Below are 19,197 nucleotides of genomic sequence, written 5' to 3' on the forward strand. Positions count from 1 at the left end.
CTGTCTTCTACCTTTGAGCCAGTTCTGTATCCAAATGGCTAGTTCTCCCTGTATTCCATGAGATCTAAGCTAATCAGTCTCCCATGGGGAACCTTGTCGAATGCCTTACTGATCACATCTACTGCTCTGCCCTCATCAATCTTCTTTGTTACTTCTTCAAAAAACTCAATCAAGTTTGTGAGACATGATTTCCCATGCACAAAGCCATGTTGACTATTCCTGATGAAGGGCTCCTGCCCGATACACCAATTTTCCTGCTCCTCGGATGCTGCCTGACCTGCTGTGCCTTCCCAACACCACTCTAATCTTATCCCTGATCAATCCTTGTCTTTCCAAATACATGTATATCCTGTCCTTCAGGATTCCCCCCAAAACCTTGCCCATCACCGACGTCAGGCTCACCGGTCTATAGTTCCCTGGCTTGTCCTTACCACCTTTCTCAAACAGTGGCACCATATTAGCCATTCTCCAGTCTTCCGACACCTCACCTGTGATTGTCGATGATATAAATATCCCAGTGATCAGTTCCCTAGCTTCCCACAGAGTTCTAGGGTACATCTGATCCGGTCCTGGGGACTTATCTACCTTCATCCAGCACTTCCTCCTCTGTAATATGGACATTTTGCAAGATGTCACCATCTATTTCCCTACATTCTATATCTTACATGTCCTTTTCCACAGTAAACACTGATGCAAAATACTCGTTTAGTATCTCTCCCATTTTCTGCGGCTCCACACAAAGGCCGCCTTGCTGATCTTTGAGGGGCCCTATTCTCTCCATAGTTACCCTTTTGTCCTTAATGTATTTGTAAAAACTCTTTGGATTCTCCTTAACTCTATTTACCAAAGCTATCTCATGTCTCCTTTTTGCCCTCCTGATTACCCTCTTAAGTATACTCCTACTGCCTTTATACTCTTCAATGGATTCACCCGATCTATCCTGTCTATACCTGACATATGCTTCCTTCTTTTTCTGAACCAAACCCTCAATTTCTTTAGTCATCCAGCATTCTCTAAACCTACCAGCCTTTTCTTTCACCCTCAAGGAATACACTGTCTCTGTACTCTCGTTATCTCATTTCTGAAGGCTTCCCATTTTCCAGTCGTCCCTTTAACTGTTAACATCTGCCCCCAATCTGCTTTTGAAAGTTCTTGCCTAATAACGTCAAAATTGGCCTTCCTCCAATTTAGAATTTCAACTTTTATAGATCTGGTCTATCTTTTTCCATCACTATTTTAAAACGAATAGAATTATGGTCACTGGCCCCAAAGTGCTTCCCCACTGACTCCTCAGTCACCTGCCCTGCCTTATTTCCCAAGAGTAGGTGAAGCTTTGCACCTTCTCTAATAGGTACATCCACATACTGAATCAGAAAATTGTCTTGCACATGCTTAACAAATTCTTCTCCATCTAAACCTTTAACACTATGGCAGTCCCAGTCTGTGTTTGGAATGTTAAAATCCCCCACCATAACCACCCTATTATTCTTACAGATAACTGAGATCTCCATACAAATTTGTTTCTCAATTTCCCGCTGACTATTAGGGGGTCCATAATACAATCCCAATAAGGTGACCATCACTTCTTATTTCTTAATTCCACCCAAATAACTTCCCTGGATGTATTTCCGGGAATATTCTCCCTCAGTACAGCAGTAATGCTATTCCTTATCAAAAATCCTGCCCATCCCTGAGCCATGTTTCTGTAATTGCTATGATATCCCAGTCCCATGTTCCTAACCAAGCCCTGAGTTCATCTGCCTTCCCTGTTAGGCCTCTTGCATTGAAATAAATGCAGTTTAATTTATCAGTCCTACCTTGTTCTCTGCTTTGTCCCTGTCTGTCCTGACTGTTTGACTCACTTCCTTTTCTGAACTGTACCAGTTTCAGATTGATCTCTTTCCTCACTATATCCCTGGGTCCCACACCCCTCACCTTATTAGTTTAAATCCTCCCTCACAGCTCTAGCAAATCTCCCTGTCAGTATATTAGTCCTCTTCCAAATCAGGTGCAATCCGTCCTTCTTATACAGGTCACCTTTACCCCAGAAGAGATTCCAATGATCCTAAAATGTGAATCCTTCTCCCACTCACTAGCTCCTCAGCCATGCATTCACCTGCTCTATCCTGCTATTTCTACCCTCATTAGCTCATAGTACTGGGAGTAATCCAGGTATTACTACTCTCGAGGACCTTTTAAAATTCCCACCTAACTCTCTATATTCTCCCTTCAGAATCTCAAACTTTTCCCTTCCTATATCATTGGTTCCAATGTGTACAATGACCTCCTGCTGAGCCCTCTCCCCCTTGAGAACATTCTGCACACTATCTGAGACATCTTTGATCCTGGCACCAGGGAGGCAACACAACGTCGTAATGTTTTGCTGCTGGCCACAGAAATGTCTGTCTGTGCCTCGAACAAGAGAGTCCCCTAACACAATCAATCTCTTGGAACCTGATGTATTCCTCATTGCATTAAAGCCGGTTTCCACCCCAGAAACTTGGCTGTTCGGGCTACATTCCCCTGAGAATCCATCACCCCCTATATTTTCCAAAACAGCATACTTGTTTGAAATGGGGATAGCCACAGAATGGAGATAGGCACTACCTGCCTACCTCTCTTACCTTTTCTGGAGTTAGCCCATCTCTTTGACTGTATCTGCGACTTTTCCCCCTTCCTGTAACTGTTATCCATCCCACTCCCATGCTCTTGTAAATTCCTCATTGCCTCTAACTGTCATTCCAACTGATCCGTTCGATCTGATAGGATTCGCAATCAATGGCATTTATTGCCGATATAATCTTCAGTAACCCATAAACTCTCCCTAAACTCCCACATCCGATAAGAAGAGCATATCACTCTACTAAGGGCCATTTTTGCTTCTTCCAATCCGCAGACCCAGAAAATAGCACTGTCAACTTAATACTTATGGGTTATATTTTTAAGTTTAATCAAGAGACATATCTCAATAAAACATATAGCTCCTTGAAAGTGGAATCATAGGGAGATAGGATAGTGAAGACGGTGTTTGGTATGCTTTCCTTTATTGGTCAAATTATTGAGTACCGGAATTGGAAGGTCATGTTGCGGCTGTACAGGACGTTGGTTAGGCCACTGTTAGAATATTGCGTGCAATTCTGGTCTCCTTCCTATTGGAAAGATGTTGTGAAAATTGAAAAGGTTCAGAAAAGATTTGCAAGGATGTTGCCAGAGTTGGAAGATTTGAGCTATCGGGAGAGGCTGAACAGGCTGGGGCTGTTTTCCCTGGAGCGTCAGAGGCTGAGGGGTGGCTTTACAAAATTATGAGGGGCATGGATAGAGTCAATAGGCAAAATCTTTTCCCTGGGGTCAGGAAGTCCAGAATTAAAGGGCATAGGTTTAGGGTGAGGGGGGAAAAATATAAATAAGACCTAAGGGGCAATATTTTCACACAGAAAGTGGTACGTGTATGGAATGAGCTGCCAGAGGAAGTGGTGGAGGCTGGAACAATTGCAACATTTCAGAGGCATTTGGATGGGTATATGAATAGGAAGGGTTTGGAGGGATATTGGCCGGGTGCTAGCAGGTGAGACTAGATTGGATTGGGATATGTGGTCGGCATGGACAGGTTGGACCGAAGGGTCTGTTTCCATGCTGTATATCTCTATGACTCCATTAATCCACTCTACTCACTACTGCAGACTTACAGCAAGGCCCCAATTAAAACTATTCACTTATCTGCCTCTGTTCTGTGACTTCTTCCAAATAGGTTCCTCCAAGATCAGTTGTGATTTTACCTTTTGTTAATTTTCCCACACACACTCCGATGTCCAGTGTTACCTAAATTTAACAGCTAAGGCAGTAACTGTGCAGGTCCACTGCTGTGTCAGTTAGCAGTGTGGGTCTCTTTCTCTCTCTCCCTCCTGCACAGACCATGTGCTTCCTTTGTCTGTTCTTCTCCCTTTTAAAATGCTGTTGTTCTGACTTTTTTTTTCTCCAAAGTTCCAAAACAATGCAACAGCATATAAAACAGTAATTGCTGCTCCTGGAATTCGAGGAAATCACTTGCAACACCAAAAATACCTCAAAAAAGAGCAGTCTGTTAGAGCCATGAATTTTTCCCGTCCTCCATCTTGGATTACCCAGATCTCCCAGCTCAGCTTTTCTCTGGTTTGGTTTTAGAAATCTGGCTGTTCACTGAAAGCTGTCAGTCAGTTGTAAAGCTGTTGGACTCAAAGAGACAGGTCCACGCTAATCCTCTCTCTCTGACATCTCTCCTGTAAGAACCTGTGTTTGATTTTCCCTTCTTATGCCAAGGGGTGTTTGTGGGGATTGTTGCAGGAATTTCACACTTAATTTGGGATAATCTGTTGGGTTTTTGGATAGGTTAAGTTATTCGGTATTCTATTCTCTTTTGTTTGTGTTTCGTACAGTAATCTTGTTAATAAATTCGGTTTTGTTTGACCAGCTGCACCTCTCCTAGAATAACTAGCAAAGGTAGATGCCTACTTGCAGAGCGCTTCAGAGAACATCTACGAGACACCCGTACCAATCAACCCCACCAACCCGTGGCTAAACATTTCAACTCCCCCTCCCACTCTGCTGAGGACACGCAGGTCCTGGGCCTCCTCCATCGCCACTCCCTTATCATCTGATGCCTGGAGGAAGAATGCCTCATCTTCCGCCTCAGAACCCTTCAACCCCAGGGTGTCAATGTGGACTTCACCAGTTTCTTCATTTCCCCTCACCCCAGTTCTAACCTTCCAGCTCAGCACCACCCTCAGGACCTGTCCCACCTGTCAATCTTCCTTCCCACCCATCCACTCCACCCTCCTCTCCGACCTATCACCTTCATCCCCACCTCCATTCACCTATTGTACTCTCAGCTACCTTCCCCCCAGCTCCACTCCCCTCCCATTTATCTCTCCACCCTCGAGGCTCCCACCCTCATTCCTAATGAAGGGCTTTTGCCTGAAACGTCGATTTTCCTGCTCCTTGGATGCTGCCTGACCTGTTGTGTTTTTCCAGCACTACTCTAGTTTTGACACTAGCAAAGTTAGAGTCTGGGCTACTTTCTGAAATGTTTTGAGGGGGTCTGGCCTGGTCCATAACACTATTGAAATGTTGTAATGAAGATATCAGGGGTGATTGGGGATGAGTAATAAATGCTGGTCTTGCTGCTGATGCCCCTATCCCATGAAAGCTTAAAATATGCAGCAGCCAATTTGCACACAGCAAGCTCCTATGCACAGCACTAGGCTGATCACCAGTTCCATTGGTGTTGTGATTGAGGAATACACATTACACATCTGGAATCTTTTACATTCACCTGAGAAGGAAGACACGGCTTCAGTTTGACATCTCATCTGAAAGATCTTTTACAAAGCAGCCTAGACTTGTTTGCCCGTAAAAGTGATTTGAAGCCACAATTCCCAACATAGAGGTGTGTGTGCTACCAATGGAGCCACAGCTGACATAGTAATACTTTCAAATATTGAACTAAACATCCACACTTATCTGGTGTACAGCCATCATAGAATCACAGGATGAAGCAGCACAGAAAAAGTTAAGTTGGCCCATCATATATGTGCTGACTCTTTGAGCGACCTCTCCAATTAGCCCCAATCCAGCTGCTCCTTTCTCATAGCTCTGAACACTTTCCTCTTCATTTATCCAATTACCTTTTGAAATGTATTTTTGAATTTGTTTCCATTGACCTTTCATGCAGCATATTCCAGGTCACATCATCTTGTAAAGAAAAAGCTCTTTTTGTCTACCATCTGATTCTTTTACCAATTGTCTTCAGTCTTCTCCTCTTTAATCCTCCTGCTAGCAGAACCAATTTTCTTTTAATTATCATAACAAAGTGCTCTGGACCAGACCAGACCACCTCAAAATATATTAAGATGGTCACCTGGACCCTAATGTTTTCTAATTTTTAAGGTAAATATTAGTTGCCGCATTTTAGGTGCAATTCAGTTTGTCAAACCGCTCAACATTAAAGCAAAACACAATTCATTGAAACACTGTAGTTTCAATACAACAAAAGGAAGAAGAACCTGTAATAACTTAACTCTATGGGAAAGCTTAACAGAAAAAAAACTATTACTGATTAACTGTACCAACATAGAACATAGAACATAGAACTAAATAGCGCTGAACAGGCCCTTCGGCCCTCGATGTTGCGCCGACCTGTGAACTATTCTCAGCTCGTCCCCCTACACTATCCCAAAATCATCCATGAGCTTATCGAAGGATTGTTTATATCTCCCTAATGTGGCTGAGTTGACTACATTGGCAGGTAGGGCATTCCATGTCCTTACCACTCTCTGCGTAAAGAACCTGCCTCTGATATCGGCCTTAAATCTACCACCCCTCAATTTGTAGCTATGCCCCCTCATACACACTGATGTCATCATCCTAGGAAAAAGACTTTCACTGCCTACCCTATCTAATCCTCTGATCATATTGTATGTCTCTATCAAAACCCCTCTTCGCCTTCTTCTTGCTAATGAGAACAGGTTAAAGTCTCTCAGCCTTTCCTCATAAGACCTTCCCTCTAGACCAGGCAATATCCTGATAAATCTCCTTTTCCAATGCTTCCATGTCCTTCCCGAAATATGGCGACCAGAATTGTACACAATATTCCAAGTGTAGCCGCACCAGCATTTTGTATAGTTGCAGCATGATATTGCGGCTCCGGAACTCAATCCCTCTATGAATGAAACCTAACACTTCATATGCCTTCTTAACAGCACTATCCACCTGGGTGGCAACTTTCAGGGATCTATGTACATGGACTCCAAGATTCACACTACTAAGAATCTTTCCATCGACCCAGCACTCTGCTTTCCTGTTATGCTTCCCAAAGTGCATCACCTCACATTTAGCTCCATTTGCCGCCTCTCAGCTCAATCCTGCAGTTTATCCAAGTCTCCCTGCAACCTGTAACATTCTTCCACACTGTCCACTACTCCACTGACTTTAGTGTCATCTGCAAATTTACTAATCCATCCAACTATGCCTACGTCTGAGTCATTTATAAAAATGACCAACAGCAGCGGTCTCAAAACAGATCCTTGTGGCACACCACTAGTAACCGGACTCCAGGTTGAATATTTTCCATCAACCACCACTCGCTGCCTTCTTTGAGAAAGCCAGTTTCTAATCCAAACTGCTAAATCGCCCTCAATTCCATGCCTCTGCATTTTCTCCAACAGCCTACCATCTGGAACCTTATCAAAAGCTTTACTGAAGTCCATGTATACCACGTCAACTGCCCTATCCTCATCTACATGCTTGGTTACCTTCTCAAAGAAATCAATGAGGTTTGTGAGACACGACCTGCCCTTGACGAAACCATGTTGACTATCTGAAATCAAATTGTTGCTTGAAACATCCCATAAACACACCCTTGTCAAAAGGTAAATTCAGAAAACAGATTTTGGCTCAAACAATCCAGCAGACCAGGAGGAGAACCCCCAGCATTTGACTCTATTCGAGAGAGGGAGATATAGTTCCACTTCTCCAAGACCCAAACAGCAACTACTGCTGAAAACTAAAAATCCCTGGTTCTGTGAGCGGGAGCTTGACCACATCTATTCAGGCTGCTTCTGTTGTTCCAGCTTTTGAAAAACAAAACACCCAAGGCTTCACAAGTTGCTTATAATCTCACAGTCTGCTCAGTGCCTGTCCCCCAATCTGTCTTTAAAAGAAATCAGGACAAAACACAACTCTTAAAGCCACAGCATTGTCACAAAAGCCACTCCTAATTTAGAACATTATTAAAGTTCCCTTGACCCTCTCTGCTCTAAAATATTAGCCTCAGCTTCTCCAGTCTTTCACTGATGAAGTTTTGTATCCTTGTACTGTTGTAGTAAATCTCCCTCTGCTCCTTCTTCAAGGTAAAGTCTTCTCAATAGCAGTTTGACCAGCAGACACCTGACTGTGATCATATATAACTAATCTCAAGGTACCTTATTGTAACAATTGGGAAGGCAGTGGTGTAATGGTAATGGCAATGAACTAGTAATCCCATGACCCAGGCTATTGCTCTTGGGACATTGGCTCAAATCTCACCAAGGCAGCTGATGAAATTCACTTAACTTCTCATTAATTCAGGGCATGCATTCTGTCCAACATTTATTGCCCAGGGTGGCACAGTGGTTAGCACTGCTGCCTCACAGCGCCAGGGACCCAGGTTCGATTCCAGCCTCAGGCGACTCTCTATGTGGAGTTTGCACATTCTTCCCGTGTCTGCATGGGTTTCTTCCGGGTGCTCCAATTTCCTCCGACAATCCAAAGATGTGCAGGTTAGATGAATTGGCCGTGCTAAATTGCCCATAGTGTTCAGGATGTGTAGGTTAGGTGCATTAGTTAGGGGTAAATGTAAAATAATATGGTAGGGGAGTGGGTCTGGGTGAGTTGCTCTTCGGAGGGTTGGTGTGGACTTGTTGGACCGAAGGGCCCGTTTCCACACTGTAGTGATTCTATGATCCCTTCAGGCCCTTGCGAAGGTGGTGGTAAACTGCCTTCTTGAACCTCTGCAGTCCAAAGATTATGGAATTAAAAACTAGTCTCCGTGATGCTGACTATGAAACTAATAACAATTGTTGTAAAACCCCATCTGTTTCACAAATTTTCTTAAGGGAATGAAATCTTCCATCCTTATCTGGTCAGACCTACATGACTCCAAACCTGCAGCATGTGGTTGAGTCTGAAATGGTCCGAGCAAGCCACCCGGATCATTGGCATTTAGGAATGGACAACAAATACTGGCCTTGCCAGTGACACCCATATCCTCAGTTTGTAATTTCTGAGATGATGTAATTTTTAAGTCACTTAATATCTGTTGGTCTGTTGAAGATAATCTGCTGAGCTTATTGCTTGAGTACCTGGAAATGATAGGCTGCTTGTCCTGGATGTACTGACACTGTCATCATGTTCCATGTGGCTGGGTTTAACAGATGAGGCTGCACCATCGACGTGAAGGCCTGGATCATCATCATCCAGCAGAATTGAGATCATCAAATGAGTCCCCTGTACATCACCAGTCCTAATGCTCTCTGTTCTCGATGCACAATTGGGAACTGGTGAATGCTGTGACATGACCTTCAATATAGGCCCATCTCTGAAAAACATTCAGACAGTGTGAGGTGAAAAGGTTACGGAATATCGGGAGCAAACATCAGATGAAAGTGCGAGCATATCCTAATACGAAATGTATACAGACTATCCGGCCAAGTGACCTGTTTCTGAGCTGTAAACTCTATTTAATTCAATTGGATTAACAGCAGAGGCACAGGCCATTTCGCCCATCTGCTCATTCTAGTGTTTCTAATTTACATGAACCTTCTCCCACCCCTTCTTAATCTCACTCTATTATCATCTCATCAAACATGTAAGAGGCACTTAGAAAGACACACGAACAGGCAGGGAATAGCGGGATATGAACCATATTGTAGATGGTATTATTTGAGAATGGCATCATGGTTAGTACAGACATGGTGGGCCATGGGGCCTCTTCCTATGATGTACTGTTCTTTTTTCCCTATCTTTCTACCTAGCTACCTAATATTTCATCATTCTACTCCTTTCTCTCCAGTGTGTTTGTTTGGCTTCTACTTAAAAGCACAATAGAATTCACAGTAACCACTCCCCACATTTGACATTCTCCCCACTCTCTTGGTAAAGATATCTTCTGAATTCCCAGCTAGATTTATTAATGACTAAACTCATGACTAACTATTCTGGTATCCCCCCAAAATGGAAAGCTATGAGCTCAATCAGGCCAGCCCTCAGCCTTGTATAGTAGAAATATAACAAATATTTCAGTGATATTCCATCCAGTTTTCTCTCCCACTTCCCTGAATCCAATGAATTGCACTGGATACCTGTCTTCATCTATCTCCACTTCACCAGCCTGCCCCACCACCCCCTTTAATCTGGAGCTCCCCCTACACACACCCTCAAACCTGAAGAAGGGTTACACCCAAAACATCAACTTCGCCACCTCCTGATGGTGCCTGGCTTGCTTGCTGTGCTCTTCCAGCCTCCTGCCTGTCTATTTTAGTTCAGGTGGCAGAATCTGACTAGTAGGTCACCACCTCTGAGTCTACTGCCCAGAAACAGGACACTTGGACACTGTGCCTCCAGAGGGATGTTCTGCTGTAGACTAGAGTCTGACACATGACTGCAGATATGGACAGGCAACTGCAAATATAGCCCTTCCCTCACACTTTGTGATGACAGGAATGTACTGAAGAAACACTCTTTATGTCTCCTTCTCATGTTCCTCAGTCTTCAGATCTTCTGGGATAGACAAGTGTGAAATTCCTCTCCCACACTAAACCCACCACCCCAGCCAACCTCCGTCCATGCTGGTACTGAGGCTGATGATGTCTTAACGAAACATATGCCATCATCCCATTGTTACATGGGATGACTAAAAGGGGGGGAGACGGTGAGACGGTGGAGGAGAGGGGAGTCTCAGCAATAGAAACCCAGATCCTTAAACTCACGAGTTGCTCACTCTGCTTTCTCAGATCTTAGCACAGAGCAGAAGCAAACACAAACACAGTGGTATAAGTCACAAGTTTGGAAGGTTCAGTCTAAGGAGCGTTGGAATGCTGCAGCAGTGCATCTTGTAGATGGTACATACTGCTACTGAACTTTGGTGATGGAGGAAGTGAATGTTGAAAGTGGTGAATGGTGCCTCAACGAAAGGGCTGCTTTGTCCTGGAATGCATAATCTATAGATAGAGCTTAAATCTCACCAGGGAAGCTAGGGAATTTACATTCAATTGATGAAATAAATCTGGAATAAAATGGTTGGTATCAATAACGCTGGCCATGACATCACCTGATTGTTTCTTAAGGAAGGAAATCTGCTGTCTTCAACACAGAGCAATGGCAAAACTGGCACAGTTCAAGAAAACAACTCACCACCATCTTCTCAACAGCAATGGGTTTCGGGCAATAAATACTGAGATAATGTATAGTGAAGGTATGCACACATTGCCACTGGGTACGGTGGAAGTTCTAAGGAGTTCCAGGAAAGCCGTTTGATTTGGAGGCGATAATTTTCTGATGAAATTTCTGCCCTATTCTTTCAAGTAGAAGTGTTAGTTCTTTGTTTATGAATTGTTGAGTTGCACAGTGATGAAATACTTATTTTTGTTTGGATCCCTTTTGTTATATGGATCATGTTTTGTATAATCAATGATTGGTGACATTTTTGGAACTAAAAGTTGCAAGAGGTAGATGCTTGGTGGTGAGACTCAATTCTGCCCAGCCACAGGGGAGGGGACTATTACAAGATTTCCTATAGGTCATTCAGGATAATTCGGGGGTCACTGAAGAGGAGTCCAAAAGTTACTGGCAGTGAATGGAAGCAGGAGAAATTCACGATAGCGAGGTCTACGCACCATGTTAGTCAATGCTGCTTTTAGCTGTCCTGCTGAGAAGGCAATTGAATCAGATAGACTTTGTGTAGCCAGGGATCACAATGTCAGGGGAGTGATAGGGGAATCTGAAGAAGCCATGTGCCACTAATAATTCAATGCAGTTGAGAGTAGGGATTGAAAAGCCCAAAGGCAGTATTTGGTGGATGTAATTGCTGAGCAATACTGGAACTCAGTGGAAAACCTAGAGGCAGTTTCAGCTTGGTGAAATTAGCTGTTGGTGAAGTTAAGCTTGTGAATGAATGAAAACTGGAATGCAGTTTCAGCCTGGAGCTGCATAGACGGAGGATAGGAATATGACCGACCAGAACAGAAGCAATTGTTTAGGCACTCCATGTTGAAGCAGCTCTCGACAGGGAGTTTCACGGCCAGATCAGCAAACGTAAAGAATTGTGGTCCTTCGTCAAGTTTAAAGAGACTTAATAACCACAGTGTCGTTAACGTTAGGGGAAATTGCTGAGAAATTTGTGCAATCTATCTTGATTGCAGTAACAACTTGATGTGCATTATGGGATGTTCAATCACAGTATATTCCACATATTTAACATATTTTAATTCCCTCGGTGTCAGAAATAAATTGGACATGTAGTTTAGATTAGATTACATTAGATTACATTACATTACAGCGTGGAAACAGGCCCTTCGGCCCAACAAGTCCACACCGATCCGCCGAAGCACAACCCACCCATGCCCCTACATTTACCCCTTACCTCACACTACGGGCAATTTAGCATGGCCAATTCACCTGACCTGCACATCTTTGGACTGTGGGAGGAAACCGGAGTACCACCACGCAGACACAGGGAGAACGTGCAAACTCCACACAGTCAGTCGCCTGAGGCGGGAATTGAACCCGGGTCTCAGGCGCTGTGAGGCAGCAGTGCTAACCACTGTGCCACCGTGCTGCCCCGTGTTGACTGTATTACTGTTCTAAATTGTAAATAAACACACATTGTTGTTTGGTCAAACTGTGCAATCTTGTGGATTTATTTTCTTTAGTAAGTACCCTGGATCTCATACATTGTGTACTTGTGTCAGAGTTGTAATGTCCCTGACCCTGAACCAGGAGGCCTTGGTTCGAGTCACACCTGCTCCAGAGGTGTATCATATCATCTCTGAACAGGTTCATTAGAAAAATAGGTAAAAATAAAAAAAAAGTTACCATTCCATATCCAGATTGTAACATAAATTGATGGCCAGATCCAGGACTGTAACAGCATTGGCTGCATTTGTACCCTCTTTAATATGGAAGATTAAGGGTCATCTTCAGTGTTTATGACTGAAGGATACAATAGGTCAATAAACAGAAACTTTTTTTGTGGCAGCCTTATCCAATACAAGGATTAAGAATCTTAAAATCAGAGCTAGGCATTTGTCGGCTGATATCAGGAAGCACTCCTTCACCCAAAGGGCGGCTGAAATTTGGAATTCTCTCCCTTCAATGTCTTTAGGGCTGGATGTCCAGTAGAAATTTGCAAACTGAGAATGACAGATTGTGTTGGGCAAGGGTATTGAAGTATGTGGAAGCAAGGTAAATCGAGATACAGACTGATCATGATTTGATTGAACGGCAGAACAGGCGTAAAGGTTTGAATGGCTTTCTTCTGTTCCTGTTTGTCTACCTGTAAGAGTGGTTTGTAACTATGAGATGATTGGTAACAGCACCCCAATTGGCTTCGTGTGCAAGCTGAACTCTTTCCATGATTTTACTTTACTTATTAAGTATACCTCAGTGAGAAAGCAACAACAGTAATTAGCTAATGTACCATTAGAGGGCAGCATGTCACACAACACCAGAAACTGGATTGTACAGAACACAGGAGTACTTTCCAAACAGAATACAGACAGTCCTTCAATCCTGTATGAGATTCAGAATGTTCTGCCCAGACAGGGTCTGATTAGCCATAGCACATTTCGTGTTACCAACTGACGGCTGAATGCTATACTGTTGTTGTATCATGATCAATCTAGTTTATGGTCTGTCTTTTTTCCAATACTTGTTCCAAATACTTCATACAGACACAAGAAAACATATGAAGAAAGACAGAAAATCCTTAACCCCATTTCTTTCGATTCAGTGTGCATCCATCACAACACAATCAGATTACAGACTTTGCCCTTCCAACTTTGTTAGTGTGTGTGATAATGGCACAGAATCTTTTACAGCAACCTGAGAGCACAAATGGGGCCTCAGTTGTGTTTGTCCAAAAGGCAGCAACCCTAACAATGCTGCACGCCATCTGTCCTTCACTTGGAAGGTCAGCCTCGCTTCCTTTTGTGTTGGACTTAAACCCATGAACTTCTGATTGCCACTGAGCTGGGGGTTCAGCTTGATTAATTAGTCTCTCTTCCAATGTCTTCTGATTCGACTGTTCTTGGAATACAAGTTGCTTCCTGAAGTCTTGCGGGTGTTCTTTGTAGGTGCGTGGTTTTTAGAAAAACAATCCTGTACAACAAATTGTTTTGACTCCTGCAATTTCCAACCAGAGTTCAGTTCAGTGCATGACAAATGACACAAACAGCCCATTCAATCAATCTAGTTCACACTGCCGGCTATGCTCCCAGTCCTTTCATTGCATTCTGCCAGCATATCCTACTTGTTCTCCCTTGCGTGTTTGAACAGCTTCCACATTCATTGTTTCAATGCTATTCACTTCAAATCACATTCTCACCACTCTCTGAGTAAAGGAGTTTCTCCTGGATTCTGTAAGGTTTCTTTCATATTGATGGTCTACAATTCTGACTTGATTTGATTTGATTTAATTTATTATTGTCACACGCACCTAGGTACAGTGAAACGTGTTGTTTTAAATGCAGTACAGGCAGATCATATCATACAAAGTTATAAAGATGATAGAACAGAGTGAGGAATACAATGTTACGACTGCGGAGAAGGTGCACAAAAAGTGAGATCAACATTTAATTTTAAATTTGAGAGCTCCATTCAGAAGTCTAATAACAGCAGGGAAGAAGCTGTTCTTAAATCTGTTGGTCCCTGTGTTTAGGTTTTCGTATTTCTTTTTCAATGGAAATATTTTCTCTGTGTCTATTGAATGCACCTGCCAAAACTATTGCCTAATTATATTGTATGAAGCATTGAAACGTGAGGAAAAACCTTTTCAGTGTTAGCAGAACCAGGAGAGAGATGTGAGTAAATTTTCTATATAGCCTTAACATTCTTGTTTTATCTGTTATTTAAAGGCTGATTCACATAAACCCATGGCCCCTAACTGATTGGTAACGCTGATGCTGCTGCACCTGCACCTGAAGGTGCGTGTGAGATGAGACAGCCCTCTTTTGAGCATTGTGAATTGGCAGCATTGCCCGGAAATACTGCCGATATTTTCTAATTAACCCGTTCGGAAATGGTATAACACAACTTTGGGCAGGTGGGACATAAATCCAGGTTTCCTGACTCAGAGGCACGGACACTACCACTGTACCACAAGAGCCCCTGAAAATATTGTAGCACTACTGGGATGATCTTTGCAATCTGTATCCTCCCTAATTTATTTAATGGAGCCTTCCAAAATTATAAATCAAGTTGTCATCACAACTAGCTTGCACATGTTCGGTGAGGGTGGATGGAGCAGAGTCTCATTTACAAGATAAGCACTGTGCTAGCTTCCCATTTGTCCTCTAAATAAATCTCAGTGTGGAGTGTGTGTAGAACACTGCAGTTTGTCACACCCATCCTTCTCCTGGAAAATGGGTGCAACAGAACTCCAATTTCTACCCCCGTGTCTGATTGTCTGGCAGCATGATGTCTAGGGCAGCCCACTCAAAACATTAATTGATACAATTGCTGTGTCTGGAACACAAGCTCAGACCTGCCATCCCTCCCATTTGAAAATATGCAGCCTCTTTCTCCATGCCTCATTCTTTGGAAAGAGTTCCAGTCTGGAGCTTTCAAATCTCTTAAACATGCACTTAACAAACATCCTTCCCTGGTACAACAGACACTGTAAGCTAATTGCTTTTAGCAATGGGAGTGCACTTCTATCTGGTGTGAGAAGGTAATATCCTAAAACTAACACTTAGTGCTTAATTTTCTGAACAAGATGTGAAAATGGGAAGCTGACATGCTGTGCACACTTGTCAGTTCCCAAATTGTTTTGGTACTCTTAACATAAAATTAAACCATGTAATCACTCTCCCAGACATGATCACTTTCACTGGATGTAATTAAGAGGATTTCGAATCCACATTTGTGAATTAACACTTAAATTTCCCTTGATTCTTTTCGCTGATTCAGTAACACATTGAGTCAAAGCGGTTGGCATCATTTCTGAATCTGACACTCAAAATTCTGGGCTGACACCTGACCAAGCTGAGAGGGACTGAATATCGGTTCAGGAGGCAACACATAATAGTGGGGAATAATTTGACCACTTTCCAATTTTATCACCATCACATTGCTGGGGAACAGTCCCATGGATGTCCCTCAGCCTCTCATCGAAGTAACCACTCCTCCTGTGTCCATCCAGATGGTGAATGCTGGAGACTATTTGACTAAAAGGAGCATCAAAGCTTCATCTGATATGCAGCAGCTACGTGAATATCTCTTTCAATTGGGAGGGGCGCTTGTGGTGCAGTGGTAGTGTCCTCCCTCTGAGCCAGGCGGCCTGGGTTCAAGTCCCACCTATTCCAGAGATGGTTCCGAAACACCTCTGAACAGGAGAACACCCTACTTTTATTTAGACCTATTACCCAATACTTGAACAACAAAGGAAAACAAACCTATTTCATTCCTCTTCCTTGGGCTCTGGCTGTACTGAAGCTAGTGGTTGCAATCCAACAGTGGTCTAGCAAGGGAGCACTCAGAGCAGTTTCTGATGCATTACCTTCTTAGATGATTTGGTCATCAAATCTTAATTCAGAGTGATCTTGTGAAACAACTTAGATCAGACCCCCCTGTCAGTCCCGCAAGGGAACCCAATAAATACAAACACATTGAGGAGCTCCTGTGAATACTGATATCTCTTCCCAGGGAAACCTTGTAAATACTGAAGTACGTCCCTTGTGAGACATTCTGAACACTGACACATTTCCTGGGCAGCTCCCGCAAACACTGACTGTCTCCCCGGTTGTTCTTTTTTGTTTTTGATTTATATTGTTGTCACATATACAGAGGTACAGTGAAAAGTATTGTTTTGAGTGCTTTACAGGGAGCTTGTACCATACAAAGTGCATTAGATAGCAGAACAGAGTGCAGGATACAATATTACAGCTACAGAGAAGGAGCAGAGAGAGAGATCAGAATCAGTGTTTCAGAGGTCCGTTCAAAAGTCTGTTAATAGCAGGGAAGAAGCTGTTCTTGAATCTTGCAAGTGCACTCAAGCTTTTATATCCTCTGCCCGATGGAAGAGGGCGAGAGTATAACCAGTGTGGGAAGCGTCTTTGATTATGTTGGCTACTTTTCCGAGGCAATGGGAAGCCTAGATGATGTCAGTGGATGGAAGGCTGGTTTGTGTGATGCACTAGCCTGTGTGTACGACTCTCTAGTTTCTTGCGGTTTTTGTAACAGCAGTTGCCATATCATGCTGTGATACATCCAGGTAGGATGCTTTCACTGGTGCATCTACAAAAATTGCTCAGAGTGCATGTGGACATGTTGAATTTCCTTTGCCTCCTGAGGAAGTAGAGATGTTGCACTTTCTTGACTATCACATCAGCATGGATGGACCAGGACAGATCATCACTCCGAGGAATTTGATACTCTTGACTATCTCCACCTCAGCAGCATTAATGCAGACAGGAGCGTTGCCTCTACTCTGCTTCCTTAAGTCAATGATCAGCTCCTTCATTTTGCTGACATTGATGGAGAGATTGTTGTTTTTACACCATGCCATTAAGCACTCAATCTCTTTCCTGCATTTCGTCTCATTACTTAAGGTTCAACCTATAACAATGGTGTTGTCAGCAAACTTGTAAATGAAGTTAGGGAGGAATTTTGCCACATAGATGTGAGTGTATAAGGAGTATAGTAAGGGGCTGAGTTTTGCAGCCTTGTGGGGCACCACTATTGTGGATTATTGTGGAGGAAGTGTCGTCTCCTATTCTTACTGATTGCAGTTTATAGGTCAGGAAGTTGAGGATCCAGTTACAGAGAGGTGAGCAAATACCCACATCTCAGAGTTTAGAGATTAATTTGTTTGGAATGATAGTGTTGAGGGAGGAGCTGTAGTCAATAAGTAGGAGCTTGACCTCAGTATCCTTGTTATTCAGATGTTCTAGGGATGAGTATAGGGCCAGAGAGAGGACATCTGCAGTTGACTCTTTGTGCTGGTAGGCGAATTGCAAAGGATCAAGGCAATTTTTGGTAACTTTGAGTTGATGTGAACCATGACTAACTTCTTGAAGTGTTTCATAATTATGGATGTCAGATTCACCAGGCGGTAATCTTTGAGACATTCTGAACAGTTTTTTTTTGGCACAGGGATGATGGTCGTCTTCTTTGTGAATACTGACACACCCCATTGGAGGATTGCCTGTAAGTAGTGGCACACTCACTTGGAGGTCCCCTGGTGAATATTGATACAATCCACGGGGGGCGGCCACCGTGAATACTGACACTCCTGGGAATTGCCTTGTAAATACTCACAAACTCTCCTGAGGAGGCTGATGTGAATATTGACAAACTCACCTCTGGAGAATCCTGCTTGCAAAGACTGCGACACTCCCCTGTGCATCCCCTTGTAAATATTGACACACTCCCCTTAGTATGTTTGTGAATGACACAGGACCCTTGAGGTCCCTCTGTAAATACTGACACACTCCCCTTGAGATTCCCCTGTAAATACTGACACCCTCCCCCGCTGGGCACCGTGTAAAAACTGACACACTCCCCTTGGAATCTGTTTGCGAATGACACAGGACACTTGAGGTCCACCTGTAAATACTGATACACTCCCCTGAAAATAGACACCCTCCCCCACTGGGCACTGCCTGTAAATACTGACACACTCCCCTTTGAGACTTTCCTGTAAGTACTGACACCCACCCCCCGGCAATGCCGACACCCTCCTTCCCTGCGTATTGCCTGTAAGTACTGACACACTCCCCTTGGGATTCCCCTGTAAACACTGACACTCTCTCAGGAGAGACCTCTTTTGCTGCACTGGATGCAATCACTGCGCGCAAGACGCTTGCGCAGCCCGTGGTTGCTAGGAAACCGACCCATTGTTAGTAACTGAGATGGGCGGGGCCTGGCTGACGTAGGACGCAGAAGCACAACGGGCCGCAATTTAAAATCTTACGCACGAGATGGGGGGGCGAAGTGGGAAGAAAGCTTTTCGTTTTTAAAATAAAACTTGGGATCGACCTTAAATCCTTGGAGAATATCCAATGGAACGAGATTCCGCGATTGTATTTTAAAATTCGGGCACTCACTCATTGTTCTGAGAGGCATGGGGTAAAAAAAAAGAGTATGAATATCTCCTCGTCGACGGTCATCATGTTGAAGGTTATTTTGTCTTTGTGGGCCAAGGAAGCTTTTATCTGATGACAAAAAGTTGAATATTCACATCCCACCTCTACTCCCCGCCCAGCAAACACATCCCGCCTCCGCTCTCCCTTAGGCTCACTCGTTGCCAAGGCAAAAGTGCGCATGCGTTTGCCGGGAGCCCGCTGGGAGTTGAAGTCCTGCTGCAATGGGATAGAGCAGCGGTTGGTCAGTGGGTGCACTACAACTCCCAGCACCCTCTACGAAGGGGGTGGGGCTACCAGCCTAGGCGCCGTTGCGGACCGTTGGTGG

The 19,197-nt window shown here is 43.7% G+C and overlaps 1 protein-coding gene across 1 annotated transcript in view; it reads right to left on the reverse strand.

The window, feature by feature from the left end:
* Nucleotides 1-19,023, reverse strand: part of LOC122542761 — a 24,115-nt gene extending 5,092 nt beyond the window's left edge. The window contains exons 1-2 of the mRNA XM_043680770.1: nt 18,834-19,023; nt 8,874-9,109 (exon numbers count right to left, since the gene is read on the reverse strand). Coding sequence (XP_043536705.1) covers nt 8,874-9,087 — 214 coding nt within the window. The 5' untranslated portion in view covers nt 9,088-9,109; nt 18,834-19,023. The remainder of the gene's footprint in view (nt 1-8,873; nt 9,110-18,833) is intronic.
* Nucleotides 19,024-19,197: the final 174 nt, after the last annotated feature.

Source organism: Chiloscyllium plagiosum, chromosome 41 (assembly GCF_004010195.1).
Source record: "Chiloscyllium plagiosum isolate BGI_BamShark_2017 chromosome 41, ASM401019v2, whole genome shotgun sequence".
NCBI classification, from domain to species: Eukaryota; Metazoa; Chordata; class Chondrichthyes; order Orectolobiformes; family Hemiscylliidae; genus Chiloscyllium; species Chiloscyllium plagiosum.